The 14,680-nt window shown below is 40.8% G+C and overlaps 1 protein-coding gene across 3 annotated transcripts in view; it reads left to right on the top strand.

Annotated features, from left to right (window-relative positions):
* The window catches only part of PDZRN3 (PDZ domain containing ring finger 3), a 237,988-nt gene that overhangs the window by 18,447 nt on the left and 204,861 nt on the right, over positions 1-14,680 (top strand). For all 3 annotated transcript variants that reach the window (XM_081820862.1, XM_081820851.1, XM_081820844.1), the window contains one exon: positions 3,176-3,283. In XM_081820862.1, the coding sequence (XP_081676988.1) occupies positions 3,176-3,283 (108 nt within the window). The remainder of the gene's footprint in view (positions 1-3,175; positions 3,284-14,680) is intronic.

Below are 14,680 nucleotides of genomic sequence, written 5' to 3'. Positions count from 1 at the left end.
TGGATTTTGTAGCTTTCGTAAGCGTTCTCAGTTCATGTGGTCTTTTTGCAAGAACTATATGCATGTCCCCTGGAGGAAAGTTTAATTCCATATGCATGTGGTTGCAATAGTGTTTTTTTTTAAAACTTGTCCTGATTAGCAGAAATCGCATAATGAACCCTAAATGTATTCTGAACTGTTGCCTGGAAATCTGGCAGGTCATTGAGAACATGCTAAAAAGCCAAGATGAGCAACAATGCACACTCATTGTTAGTACTGGAAGTAGAATGCAGTACACATGATGTGTGTGTTTCCCAAGGAAGTCTTGTGTTAGAAGCTTGGTTGGGTTGTGACATAGGCCCAGCCCAGGGGGGCGCTGACATAAGGCTTTTCCTTGCATGATGCACTGCTCTTAGCACTATCACATCATTCATTCATTAATTCTTATATCCCTAAAGAAACAGCATCCAGTCTGGTGTATCAGACCTTTCACTTCAGGCTTTGGCAAGTATACTTCATTGTCAGGTACCCCTGGGATGAAAACAATCCCTTTCATTTTTCCTTTTCTCAAGCCAGCAAAACAAAACAAATCCCAAGCCTTGTTAGTTCACCTTGATAAATAGCTCTGACTTAAAATGTATTAGGAGAGGAGCCAAACAAACTCAGAACAGAGAGATGTCTTTTAAGAGACACATCTAGCTATCCAGGATGGAATTGATTTGGCTTTCTTTGATTTTGTGCTCTCTGTATGTTTTTTTGCATTCTGTTTCCACCTTCTACCACTGTCTTAATTTAACCTGAATTGTGCTGTTTGCTTTTGCCTGTTTCCCTGTTTTTTGCTTGAACTTAGTTGCTCTCCTAAGAAAAATTACTTGTGCATGAGGTAGTATTCTGCAAAACAGACCAAAGCCAAAAGCCCCTCCCCCATCTCCCTCTTCCTCTCCAGCCAAGAAATGCAAAGCAATTAATTCAGAGTAAGCACGGATCTCTTTTCATTGGATATATTGATATCACCTCTTAGGGAACTCAAGATTGTCCATAAATCGTTTGTGGTCCACTGAGGCTCTTCGGGTTTGTCCAGTGGAATATTCCATAGCCTGGAATGTGGAACTTTTGAATTCATGTATATTTTTGAGATTTTTCTCTGTGGGAGTCACTATTGCACATAGAGCTTATGTAAGGGAGTTGAACTGTCCTCGGTTTGAAACTGACCTATGCTACTTTTTAGCTGTGTGACCTTGGGCAAGTTACTTAACGTCTCTGTCTCAGGTTTTTCATCTATGAAATGGATAATAATAGTACTTAAGGTTTGTGGTTGTTGTGAGGATGAAACGGGACACAGAGTACTCGCTACCTACCTAGTATGTACTCAGTAAATAGAAGCTGTTGCACAGCTATGTACTCCTATTTGAGCTATGCGTGCAGGGGGATCCACGAATGCCCTGGGGTAAGTGAATTAGTAAGGCAGCTGTGAGTGACAAAGGAGGCAGGGAGAAATTCAGACAGTGACGGGTTAGTGTGCGCTGGGCCGGTGTAGGGTGCTGTGGTGCTGGGCGGGCTGCCTTTTGAGGATAGCTGATCTAGTACAGCACCCACATCCTTGCTGACCCTCCTCTCTTGGAGAGTGTTGATAGAATCCAGATGGCAGTTTAGAGACCTGTCTTTGTCATGGGGGAATAAATGTTGGGAAGAACACTTAATGCTCATTTTAGGTTGTGATTTTGGTTTCTTTTGAATCCTATTTATAACATTAGAGAGAATGTGTGTGTGTGTGTGTGTGTGTGTGTGTTTGAGAGAAAGGGGTGGGGAGGGAGGGGGAGAGAGAGAGAAGAGGTACGGAATGTGCATTTTCTCACTCTTGGCCATCACTCTTGCCTTGGAAGGGGTAGATCGAACCACATTTAAAGTCATTCCTTTCCCCTTTAGAATATAGGATTTTTTTTTTCTATTTAAAGAGAAAAATTTTATATTTTCATAGTTACTTCTTAACAAATGGAATTTATATGTATTTCTATGTACAGAAAATATTATTAAAATAGATCTTCTTATGGCATTATGGCAAAAAATTTACCATGATGGTAGGATTTGGAGTTTTTGTGGAAGATCCTGAAATTACTTTTCAAATGCTTTTGTTTGGGAACAATACTTTAACTTATAAATCCATCTGTTAATCACTAGAAATTTAATCCACACACTTGGAGAGAATTCATCCCAGTGCTGTTTGGAAAGAAGTTCATGAACAAGCTGTGAGGGTTTTTTTATGGGCTTGTTGGAACTTTTTGATTTTAAATAAAGGAAGGAGTTTGAGCAGCAAGCCGTTCCCTTTCCCAGAAAGTTTCGGTCCAGACTTTGAAAGATCTAAAGGGATTTGAGAGTGGATGAGAATTTGGCCTGGGGTGGTGGTAGTGAGCTTTTCTGATGTAAATCTGAGCACACATAAAACACCTATTTTCACAATCAGATTATTGGATTAAAGGTTTTAATAGTACTCTGAGCTGGTAAGGATATGGGAAAACACTCTAATGAGCTATGCACTCTAATGAGTGCATAATTTGGCAACATCCATCAAATCTCCATATCCTTGGACCCGCCAGTTCCATTACTAGGGATTTGCCTCAGATACATACTGCAAAAGATATTTCATAGTACAGGTAGGAAGGTATTGGAGACATCATCGTCTCTAAGAGCAACAATTAGAAACAGTGGTAATTATCCTAATATTGGGATACTGTTCAGCCGCTTAAGGGAGTTAAACTGGACAGTATGACTGGTGAAAAATCTCTAAGATTGTAAACTTGAAAGAGGCAAGATGCACAGGATGGGGAGGGCATACCCCATGCACACACATACCATCTGTGTACATGAAAAAGGACCAGATACATGTTTAGGAAAGTGATCTATGAAAAATGTTTTGGAAAGGATATGTAAACTGCAAATAGGTGCTATATAGAGGGGAAAAGGACAATGGGTAGGAGGTGGCAGGGACTTATTTTATACCTTTTGGTTATGGTTTGAAGTATTTTACCATGTGTATGTGTTAATTTTAGATTAAAACAAATTATGGGTCACAGATGGGCTTTCGCCCCATTGCCACTTTTGACATGAGCAAGAGTCCATTATAGTTTAAGAGTGTAAGCTTTATTTTCATGACCAAGTTAATGCCTAGCATTCATGTGTGTGTTTTTTTAACCCAAAGGACAACCAAGATGGATCGTCCACTGAAGGAATCTTTGTATCCAAAATAGTTGACAGTGGGCCCGCAGCCAAGGACGGAGGCCTGCAAATTCATGACAGGATTATTGAGGTATGTGAACACTGGCCAGTGTCTTTTAATAGGTTGAATGCCATCCCATCTTCGTCTGGTTCAATGCAAGATGTTTGGTCAGGGAGGGAGGCCTAAGCTGGTGGATGGTTGGGCAGGAGAACTCTCCCATTGTGTGGGACTACAGAGAGCGCTGATTGCCTTGGTGTTAAGTTTTTGTTTATATTAAATATAGAGAAGCCAGATTATGAGTGGCATGTTCACAATTTGGCTGTCTTCCCGCGGCCTTGCATCTGTTTTGTATGCTTCAGTTACAGCTTTGTGTGAAAGCCATTGGAGAGTTGTATGTTAGTTAGAACCAGATGAGCAACCCCTGTTGTGCACATTGTGTCGGTGTTCACGTTGGTTACCAGGGTAAAATCGTGTCCGCTCTGGAGGCCTGATCGTGTCCTCCCAGTTCGTGGCTCACAGTTGTTGCTACGGATGCATTGTTCTCTCTTCTGGGTTTGTCTTTTGTCCGGTGTAAAAGGTGATTGTCCAGGGATGTGCAGGCCGAGGTCGATATTCAGGATGGTCACTCACATCATCCCAAATTCTTCATTCTTCATGGAGCATTTTAAGCCTTTATAGAGTAGGTTTATGGATTTGCTCTGGGGGAGGTAGATCTCTACCCCACCGTGCAGCACATTGCAGTAGGGTCACACGATGTCCTAGGATGCTCCAGCTTGCCAAAAGGGAAAGAATTATTCTTTGCCTCCTGGTATGGGCTCTTGATGCAAAGTTGGACACAACGGACTATTTTTTGCTGGTGTTTTTTGACCATTTTGACTGCTCTTTTAATGGGTAAATACATGGACTAAGTTGTTGGGTCTCCTGTGAGGAGGAATTAGATAGGAGAGTCCAGGATGATACGTTGCATCCCACAAGAACGGCACCACAGGCCATAGCCATGACAGGGCACATTAGACGGGGAACCGGAAAAACAGCCCTGATGCCGCTGATGCTTGTTCAAACACATTGGCAGAGCGTCTGTGTTTCTTGAGTGTTTTCATGGTCCATTTCAAAACTTTGGACGGAGTGGGAACTCTATGAGATAAGCCATGAGCGAAGCTCACATAACCCACTGGAGTTTGGCCGCATGCTTCTCCCGGGGAAGGGAGCCTGGGAAGACAGAGAACAAAGTCTCGCCTTTCCATTCTTGTTTGGATGAATTCCGCAATGTGCAAAGCAGTACGCTTTAGGATCGTTTATATCCTCAGGAAAACATACAGTTAACACTCACAAGGAAAACAAATTGAACATGTTAGGGTCTAAGAATCACCCTTCTGAGGGAGCAGGTACATTGTGGTAACGTACATATGAAAAGGATACTTGATTTTGTTTTCAGGACATTATTAATATTGTTACATCCCCATTGACTTTTTGAAGCGTTCTTAAACTTGGAGCTCTTTTTACTGCCTGTTTTAGGGTCCATCTTTGTACTTCCCAGGTCGGGGGAGTGGATTTTCCCTAACAGGAATTTGCTTGTGCAAGAGCACTTTCTCAAGAGCTCAAAGGCATACTTACTGTCTTTTTTTTTTTTTTTTGAGAGAATACATTTTCTGAGGCTATTGTTCAGAAAGATAAGTACAGCTTCCGTTGCCAAGGGTTTGGTGGAACAGCCAGTTTCTCTAAGTAATGGAATTTCATTGCTCTTATGTTTTGCAAATGAGAAATCTACAGCTGGGCAGGATTTTCTCTTGGCAAAGGGGGGATCTGTATTTGAAATGTGGAGGATGGTTTCTGGTAAGTCACATTCCCCTTTTGGACAGTATGTAAAATATTAATCATGTCCCGGTGTTGAGATGGAAAAGAAGGATGATCACAATAGAGCAACAATATATGTGTCATTGCAATTGACACACTGTGCCCTTCTCAGTTAAATCCTGATCTCTTTTGACAGGATACAGTGATTCCCATGACTGAAAAATATATACCCTGGTTCACCTCATCTCTGTCGGAGTTTATTACCAGGCATAAATTTGATTATTTTAAGTGTGTCTGTGTTTCATCACGAAGGAGAGTCAGGCACTTTCTAGCTTTCCACCATATTTTTTCCTTTTCAGGGGAGTGGGCAGACTACCACCAGACCACCCCCATAAGAACCTTGATTCTTGCAGAAGCGTGCTTTTATATTAAATCCACGGAGACTCACTGAGTCTGGTCCTTACTGCAGAGTCTTCAGTTCCTCTACTCCCACTCCTGTCTGTCCCCTGAGACCAGAGTGGTGGTCCCCACCCATCTCAGAGCCAGGCCCACTCTCTCCATTTTTTTTTGTAACAAATACTTTTCAGTGCCACCAATCCTGTTGTAAAATGAAATCTGTAAGTAATATTTACATACATACACACCTAATTGTAGGATCTCTGTATGCCATAATAAAAAAATAAAAGGAAGGTAATCGATACTAAAATACATGTATCAGGATGAGAATGCACGGGCATGGTGACGCTGGAAGACCCCACGATGCTGCAGATGCTTGCGCCCCCTTGTAGACTCAGCATGAGGTCCCAGCTGTGAAGGCTACTGGAGTGGGAGGGTGGTGCTGGGGACTGAGGCGCTGGGAGCACTGGCACCTTGTGATTCGGTTTTCTGCAGTGGTGAACAGAGTGGGGTTCAGTTTTGGCACAGCAAAGTACAGTCGTCTTGTGATTTGCACACCTCCGTGTGTGTGTTTGTGTATTTTTAAAATTGTGCTACAATATACATAACATAAAAGTTAACCATTTTTAATTATACCTTTCTGTGGCATTAAGTACATTCACACTGTTGTGCAACCATCACCATCATCCATCTCCAGAACTTTTCCATCTTCCTACAGTGGAATGGTACCCATTAAACAACTCCCCACTCCCTGTACCCCCAGCTCTTGGAGGCCCCCCTTTTGCTTGCTGTTTCTGTGCGTTTGACTACTCTAGGTACTCCATGTAAGTGGAATTATATGGTATTTGTCTTTTTGTGTCTGGCTTATTTCATCTAGCGGGATTCGTCCTCCAGGTTCACCCGTATTGGAAGATGTGTCAGAATTGCTTCCTTTTTAAGGCTAAATACTATCCCACTGTGTGTATAGATGCACATATACCGCATTTTGTTTCTCTCTCCGTCCGGTGACAGACACTTGGTTTACTCCTACCTTTTGACTTTGTGACATTATTTTGTGAAAAATACTGCTATGAATAAGGGTATACAATTTATATATATTTAAACTGAAAAAAAAAAAAAAGAACTCTTAGTGTTTAAATGTAAAAACGAGTGAGGGTCTCCACTCAGGTAATCATAAAACATTTGTTATTTTACCTTCACGAAGGTCTGGAAGGGTATGTGGAAGTTGCAGTAGAAGCATAATAATTGTGCACCGCATGGGACTCTGTGCATTGTAGGACTTCTGGCATCCCTGGTCCCCACCCCAGTCATTGTGCCAGTGAGTGCCCCCACAGATTTCTAGCACTACTTCATGGTGTGATAGGGGTACCCGGGAGAATCACTAGATTAGAGATGGATCTTACTCCAAAACCTTATGATGTGAGGTGAGTTGCTTCAGGAGCAGAGTTGTCAGCATTCCCCCCCTTCTAGCTGTCTGCTTGGATTCCCTGTCCGAGAGCTCTCAAGGCCTCATAAGAAAGCCTGAGCTGTCCTGGGCTAGAAATCTTGGGCCCCCTCTGCCCACATGGTTGCAACTTTGGAGCGTGGCTGATCTGGGAGCCCACACTCTTTGTTGGCACCTCCTGTCCCCATCTGCCCTGGATCGGGACAGACAAACGGTTGTGCCCACCCTCCCTCATATCTGACACTGAGATACAGCAACTTCCAACTTATTCAGTATTTGCTTCTGAGTTTTTTGTGTGTGTCTTCTTCCTGTACTTACTTATGAGCTGCCTCAGGCCCTTTTCATAACTTATGACCTCACCCTTGATTGCATATACTCCGCTCCTATTTAGAAAACTAAGTTTAATTTCTCCATAGTACTTTTTGTACTCATTCTAAAATATAAAACCATAAATGCCCCAGTGGTTTTAGTTTTTTGGCCTCAGAGCCTCGCCTGCTTTCTGAACTCCCTTTTGAAGACAATGCAATGCTCCTATACCTCAATACCACCAGATTTTTTAAAGGAACTATGCTTTTGTTCTTTGTAATAGCTTGAAACCTTTGGAAAATCTTCCCAGTGCCCTCTGAGTGTGCATTAACCAACGTAAACAGGTTTCATCACATATATAATGCTTTTTTTTCTGTAACCTCTAGAGTCTACTCTGGACCAATCACATTCTGTGCAATTCTCTTGTAAGTGATTTAGAGAAACCAAAAGGTGAAAAATCACATATGGTTGATATTACCGTCAAAAATCCCTTCAGGATGTCCCATGTGGGCAGCATACATCTCTCCTTAAGTCCATCCAGCTGGTTTCCCCAGCATTGGAGCATCTTGCTCTCTCCTCAGTTGACTACCATATGAGGCATTTGACTGGTTGTGCAAATACCTCATTGGGTGAAACGCTCATGACAAGAAAAGCACAGAAAAACCAAACCCTGCTAAGAAACTAGCAAATTCACTTGGAGGCATGTGTGATTGATAGATCCGTTTCTTTCCTGATTCAGTTTTTTTTTTTTTAAGCCACACGGCTGGTATGGTAGGTACCTGACCACGTAACGCAACTCACTGAAACTCTTACACTTTTGTAGAGGCCGTCCACAGTATCTGTATTTTTCGCCAGTTTTCAGGCTTCTTAAGTTGGAGAACTGAGTCCGTGGCTGCGTTGTACGAGTCTCCCATTTGGTAGTAGTGTGCTTCTGTAACAGTTGCTGGGTTAAATGGAATGTCCTGTTGTTCTCTGAGAGAGCAGATGTGATAAGGTGCAGTGAAGAGGGTGGGGGGTTGCCAAGAACCATTATTTTGTACAGTCTTCTGTAAAAAGTGTTCTTGGTGGAAGCGTTGGGTTTTGAAGGCCCAACGCTGTGGTCACAGAGGCTGTGAAACCTCAGTGGCTCTGGTGTAAATCAATGACTCTTGTTTTGTTCGTTATAGGTTTAGTTAGTCTGTCATTGCTAGGCTAGGCTACAGGACTGACAAGTTTAACAAGACCTTTCCTTCCAGAGCCAGACTTTGATAGAACAAAATGAAGTTTCATCATTTGTTACTGGCAGAAGATAATGTTCTGAGACCAACGAAAATTGCAGAATGGCCTGTGAATTCACCTGATGAAGCACTTATTTAAAAAAACAGACAAACCAAAACTCACTATCTTTTATTAAGATTCTTTTTTAATCGATAAACTTTTATTTTGACATAATTTCAGACCTATATAAATGAATTCCTGTATCATCTTTACCTAGATTCCCCAAATACCCACATCTATTATATTTATTTGAACCCTTTTCACTCTCTACTCTTAATTCCTAAATATATCAACGTGTGTGTGTTTTTTAGCAATAAGACGTTCTCTTACATAACTGCAGCGCAGTTATCTAAATCAGGAAATTAGCATTGGTGGGGCTTTGTTATCTAATCTACCGAATTTATTCAGATTTCACTAATAATCCCTATGATGTCCTTTACAGTGAGAGAAAATCCCAGATCACAGGTTTTATTTAACTGTCATATTTATTTAGTATCTCTTACTTGATAGCACTTCCTAAGTTTTTGTCTCACATGCTACTCCTATTTGGAAGAGTACAAACCAGGTCTTTTGTAGTGTGTCTCTCAAGTTGGATTTGTTTGTTGCTCCTGAGTGTTGATTTAGGTGGTACATTTTGAGCAAAGGTACCATAGAAGTGATAGTGTGGGCTTCTCAGCACATCCTGTTGGGAGTCACATGGTATCAATTTATCCCTTTATTGGTGACATTAATGTGGACTGCTTGGTTCAAATCCTATCTGCCAGACTTCTTCACTATCAAGTTACTTTTTTCTTCTTTACCTTGTATCTTATGGGGGGATATTTTGAGGCCATGTGAGTAGCCTGCTGTTCCTCAAACTCGAATATACTGGCTTGAGCATTCATTTATGGTTTTTACTTGAATCGGTTATTATTAGGATGGTTGACAAATAGTGATTTTCTAACTGCATTCCTTCTGTGTTTATTAGTTGGCTTTCCACTGTAAGAAAGGGTATTCTTTTCCCCCTATTTTTATCTACCTATTTATCTACATTGATCCATTCATCCATCCATCCATCTCAGTATGGACCCATTGATTCTTATAATTTGGTGGTCACATGGACTAGTTTTGGCCAGACGGAGCTCTTTAAAAGATGGTATTTATATCCTTTTGACATGTTCCCATCATTTTTTGAGCACTTTCTTCCTTTCTGTTAACACAGGATGTTTCTGGTTCATTCTGTACTTTTCTGGCCCCAGTTCTGGAATCAGCTACTTTTCCAAGTAGCTCTGGCTCCATTTAATGAGGAATGGTGTTTGAAACCATAATATGGGTGCTAGGCTAATCATTATGACTGTGGTTTCATTGCTTCTTTAATTAATTAATTTTTTGAGAAAGAGTGTGTGTGTGCAAGTGTGCAAGCTGGGGCAGGGAGGAAGAAGGAGAGAGAGAATCTCAAGGAGACTCTCTGCAGAGTGCGGAGCCTGGCACAAGGCTCGATCTCAAGACCTGAAGATCATGACCAGAGCTGAAACCAAGAGTCAGACACTTAACCAACTGAGCCACCCAGGCATCCTGGGTTTCATTGCTTCCATGCACTCTGAGTAGATAGAGCTAGGAAATGTAAAGATGCACATATAAACACGCGCACACACAGTATCATCATCATTAATATTAATACCTGTGCATCTATTTTCTCTATCCTTCTATATATATTTGAAAACTATGCCTTTATCAGGATCTCTAGTTCCATTCCAAGTCTGCATGGCTAATTTTATTCTTCCTCTTCAAGTATTTGTAACTCTTAGAAGAGTCCCTTTTGCGATAGTGATGATTGCACTCTTTACTTTGAATCAAATATCTGATCTTTGCTTCAATGTTCTCAGTGAATTAAAAATTGTTGATGAAAATTGTTTAAAGTATTTCTGTATTATTTTGGCTTGATTTTGGAGGAAAATATGCTATAAACTAGATGATTTGGTATTGTATTTTTCTAATTTTAGGGGTAAGAAAGGCTGAGTATTTCTTATGTAACTCTATACAAGAAAATTACTACTGCTAAACAGGCATAGATAGGCACGAGCCCTTTCTGGGCAGTGCTAGAAATAAACACATGAGGTTTTCCTGCTGTCTTCTGCAGTGACTGATGCCCATTGGCCACGTTCAACAGAGGAGAGGAGAGAATTTGGGGGCAGTTATTTTCTTAGAACTCAAATCTATTAGTGTCAGTTTGAAATCTCTAACTATTGCCTCATTTACTTAAATAATCTGTTTTGATAAAGGAGACTTGGTATAATCCAACCCATGTTGAAAAGACTCTTTGTTACCTGCAAAAATAAGCTGGTTTTAGAGACCAGTTATTAATAATGGATTCCAACTCTCCATTTCCAGAAACAGAGATGAGAGTTTTATTTTACATACCAATTTTGATGGATTGACAGTGTTAAACCTTGGATTATGATGTAGAAAGGTTCTGATGTCATGTCTGGATAGGATGGGGATGAGCGTGGTGGTCATATTTTTTTAAAGATTTTATTTTTAAGTAATCTCCACACCCAGTGTGGGGCTCAAACTTACAACCCCACGACCAAGAGTCACACACTCTACCAACTGAGCCAGATAGGAGCCCTGAGTGTGGTGGTCATTTAATGATGGTTGCCATCGGCACAGAGAGGAGAGGGATGACATCCTTGCTGGGGATTTGCTAGGATGGACCCACCTAAGGGATGTTTTTGGAGTGACTGTATTATCATTTGGAAGTCATGACTCTGATTTCATTGGCATAGAGTGTACTTAATTATCATATGTATCAGTCAGTCTTCTTGGTCTTCACATGTAAAATAACATGTCAAATAAAGCAAACACCTTCATACATTTGTTGTTGTGGGTTTTTTTTTTTTTTCCTTCTCCTGGCCCTCTGTTTAACCATTTTCATCTTACCCTAATGGCCTATACTATAGCGATGGAAGATCCTGGCAAAATGATGTAATGTTCCTCTAAAATGCAGCTGATTTCTTCAGTACTAGAAGGTACATATTGAGGTGGAAAAAGCCCCGAGATTTAGATCAAGATACCCAGGGTCAAGTTTCTACCCAGTTACTTACTCTGTGGTCTTGGTATCCTCAGTGCTGAGCCTCTATTTCTTCATCTCTAAAACAGAAGAGCATTACTGTCTCCCTTACCTAAAAAAAATAAAATAGTGGATTTTGCTAGTAAGTACAAATGTGAAGAATTCTTTTTTTTTTAAATAAAATTTTAGCATCTGACACAAGAACTTAATGCCAAAGCTAAGTATAGAAGTCAGCAAAAATAATTTTGAGATCTGTTTTCCTCTTGTTATGTGTTTTAGCAAGAATGTAGTGCTGCTATAGGATTATTGAGAAAACTCTGAACTATTTCAGGGAGTCATCCTCTCCAGAATTAATATTGTGACCTATTAAAACCAAATATACCATCTTAAATCCCTGCCTTCTATTGACGATACTGATGTATTGACTTTGTTATGTTTATTAGTGTTGTTGTTGTTGTCTTATTTTGCTATTAAAACCAGCTTTTTTTTTAAAAAAAAAACCAGGTTTTCAGTGAACATCTTTTTAACAGACATCACTGTACACCAGCCAGATAAACATACAGATGAAGAATGGAACATGTGGCATGACGCAATTTGTGTATTTTAAAGGCATTTATATATATTAGTCTTTTCATAGGAAAAATACTCTGAGCTAATAAACATTTTATAGTTATTATAGCAATTTTGTGGGGTGGGATTATGGGCGGTAACTTTGAATTTCTGAAGTCACATTTCTGTAATGTTGGAATTCTCCAAAGTGAGTATTATTTTTATAATCCATAAAAAGGCAAAGATGAAAAAATGTGATGAGTTAGAAGTTTTTTCTGAGTTTTAAATGTCACAAGGCTGATTCCTGCTTGTATATTTCCTTTAAAACATTAGTTGACATTCTCGGGGCGCCTGGGTGACTCAGTCGGTTGAGTGTCCGACTCCTGATTTCTGCTCAGGTCATGATCTCAGGGTTGTGAGATGGGGCCCTACCTTGGGCTCCATGCTCAGTGGGGGGGTCTGCTTGAGATTCTCTCTCTCCCTCTCCCCCTACCCCTGTTCAGGTGCTCTCACTCTTTCTCCCCAGTATAAGTAAATCTTTAAATAAAAATTTAAATAATAATAAATAAAATAAATAATAAAAAAATAAAAAATAGTAAATAAAAATAAAAATTACTTGACATTCTCATTTCTGAAAGCTCATAGCATCTGCCTCGGGTGTGGAGATGGGTGAACAGCTGGCTTCCGGTTGAAACTCTGGAAACAGGGCATTGGATGCTCCTCTTTGGCAGGACATGTCCCCCCCCCCCCCCCATTCCCAGCTCAGATGAATCAAAGTTCATTTAGGTTGACAGTGTGTACTTCTGTGGGATTTCTGGCTCCACAGAAGTTTTAAGTCTATCCCTCATGGTCATCTCTTAATAAAAAGACTTAATTAGATCATCCACAAAGCATTTTAAAATCAAGAATAAATCAGAAGTGACTGGTGCCCCCATTAAATTTTTTGGATAAAGATTAGGTCCAAAAGGAAATTTTTGGTAATTTCCGAAGGACAACAAAACAAAACCACAAACCCTTGACAACAGTACAGATACGATGCATTTTAGGGGCACCTGGGTGTCTTGGTTGAGTGTCCGACTCTTGATTTCGGCTCAGGTCATGATCTCATGGTCCTGAGATCGAGCCTTGTGTAGGGCTCTGTACTCAGTGGGGAATCTGCTTGAGATTCTCTTTGTCCCTCTCCCTCTGCCCCTCCCCACCATGCATGCTCGCTCTCTCAAATAAATCTTTAAAAAAAGATGCATTTTATAGCCACTCATCTTCTTTACACATGATATTTAGACACTTACCTTTAAGTATGGGAGTTTTGAGAACAATTTTATTAAAAAATTTTGTCTTTCGCTGTAAGGCAAAATGAGCATACATGTACTTTTATTGGATTTGGAAGGCATGTTGGGATGGTCGGACTTAAGTGGTAAACTGAAATATATGGCATTTGCTTCCTGGGAGAGGCACTGGGGGGACCCTTCAAAGCAGCAGATTGCTATCATTTTGAAAATAAAAAGTAAGCACAGTGCCTGTAGATTAGGGTGCTGTGAACAGGAGGAGGGAGTGTTGAATTAGAAATTGTCAATGCAAATTGCAAAGGGAAGACTTGGGGCAGATTGGCGGCTGTGAGCACGGATCTGCCATTATGCCACTTTTACTGGGGACTCTGAATACCCCGGGGTGGGAAGCTGCAACAGCAAGGCTTCCCCTAATGATGATTAATGGTCCCCCGGAGCCTCACAGGGGAGAGTAGCCGGTATGGAGCTCGTCTGCCCTTGCCACACCGAGTGCCACGGGGCTCCAAGGACACCTTTGCCTCGTACCCTGTCTTTGTCTATTTGGATAGCCATTTGAACTCCAAAGAGTGTGTCCCACCCCTTTTCTCCTGAGGGTGGCACTCCCTGCTGCCTTTTTGGCTCTTCTGATTCTCTTAATTTATCTTTCATCACTTCCTCTTTTCCTGCTGGTCCTAGTGAGTCATTTGACAGCTCTCCGGGGTCAGGAGAACTGAACGCCTCAGAGTGTTGGTTTCACAGCTGCCTCACTACCTCCCAAAAGAAACGTTCCAGTCCATTTTAAAATGTGCTATATATATATACGTGTATATATATATATTTTTCAACATTTGAAGAAACTCTGGGAACAGAATCAGTTTTGGCAGTCTCTAAGCAAAGAAGACAGTTTTTATTCTTTTCATAGAATGATTGTTGCTGAATGATTGAAATACTACGTTTCCGGACACATTGATTTCGGAATTCATTAGCTAGACACTTAAAACTTCTATCCAAAAAATTACTCAGTGTTTATTGAAACATTTGGGAGGAAAATGATTATATAGAGGGATCTATGGCTTGTGGCTTATTAAAAATCTTCATGTTGTATGAGTTCTTGGGATAATAGCAAAGAGAAACCACTAGCCGGCATATGTTTGCTTTTTGCATGGGCATTGAGTTCTCCCTAATCTGAGAGAGGTCAGCATCCATAGAGAACTAAAATGTGGTCCCTGGGAAATCCAAATCAAAACCTCAATGAGATACCACCTCACACCAGTCAGAATGGCTAAAATTAACAAGTCAGGAAACGACAGATGTTGGCGGGGATGCGGAGAAAGGGGAACCCTCCTACACTGTTGGTGGGAATGCAAGCTGGTGCAGCCACTCTGGAAAACAGTATGGAGGTTCCTCAAAAAGTTGAAAATAGAGCT

This window comes from Leptonychotes weddellii, chromosome 1, assembly GCF_054177405.1.
Source record: "Leptonychotes weddellii isolate Sample4059 chromosome 1, ASM5417740v2, whole genome shotgun sequence".
Classification (NCBI taxonomy): domain Eukaryota; kingdom Metazoa; phylum Chordata; class Mammalia; order Carnivora; family Phocidae; genus Leptonychotes; species Leptonychotes weddellii.
This window is presented reverse-complemented; position numbering and strand designations above follow the sequence as displayed.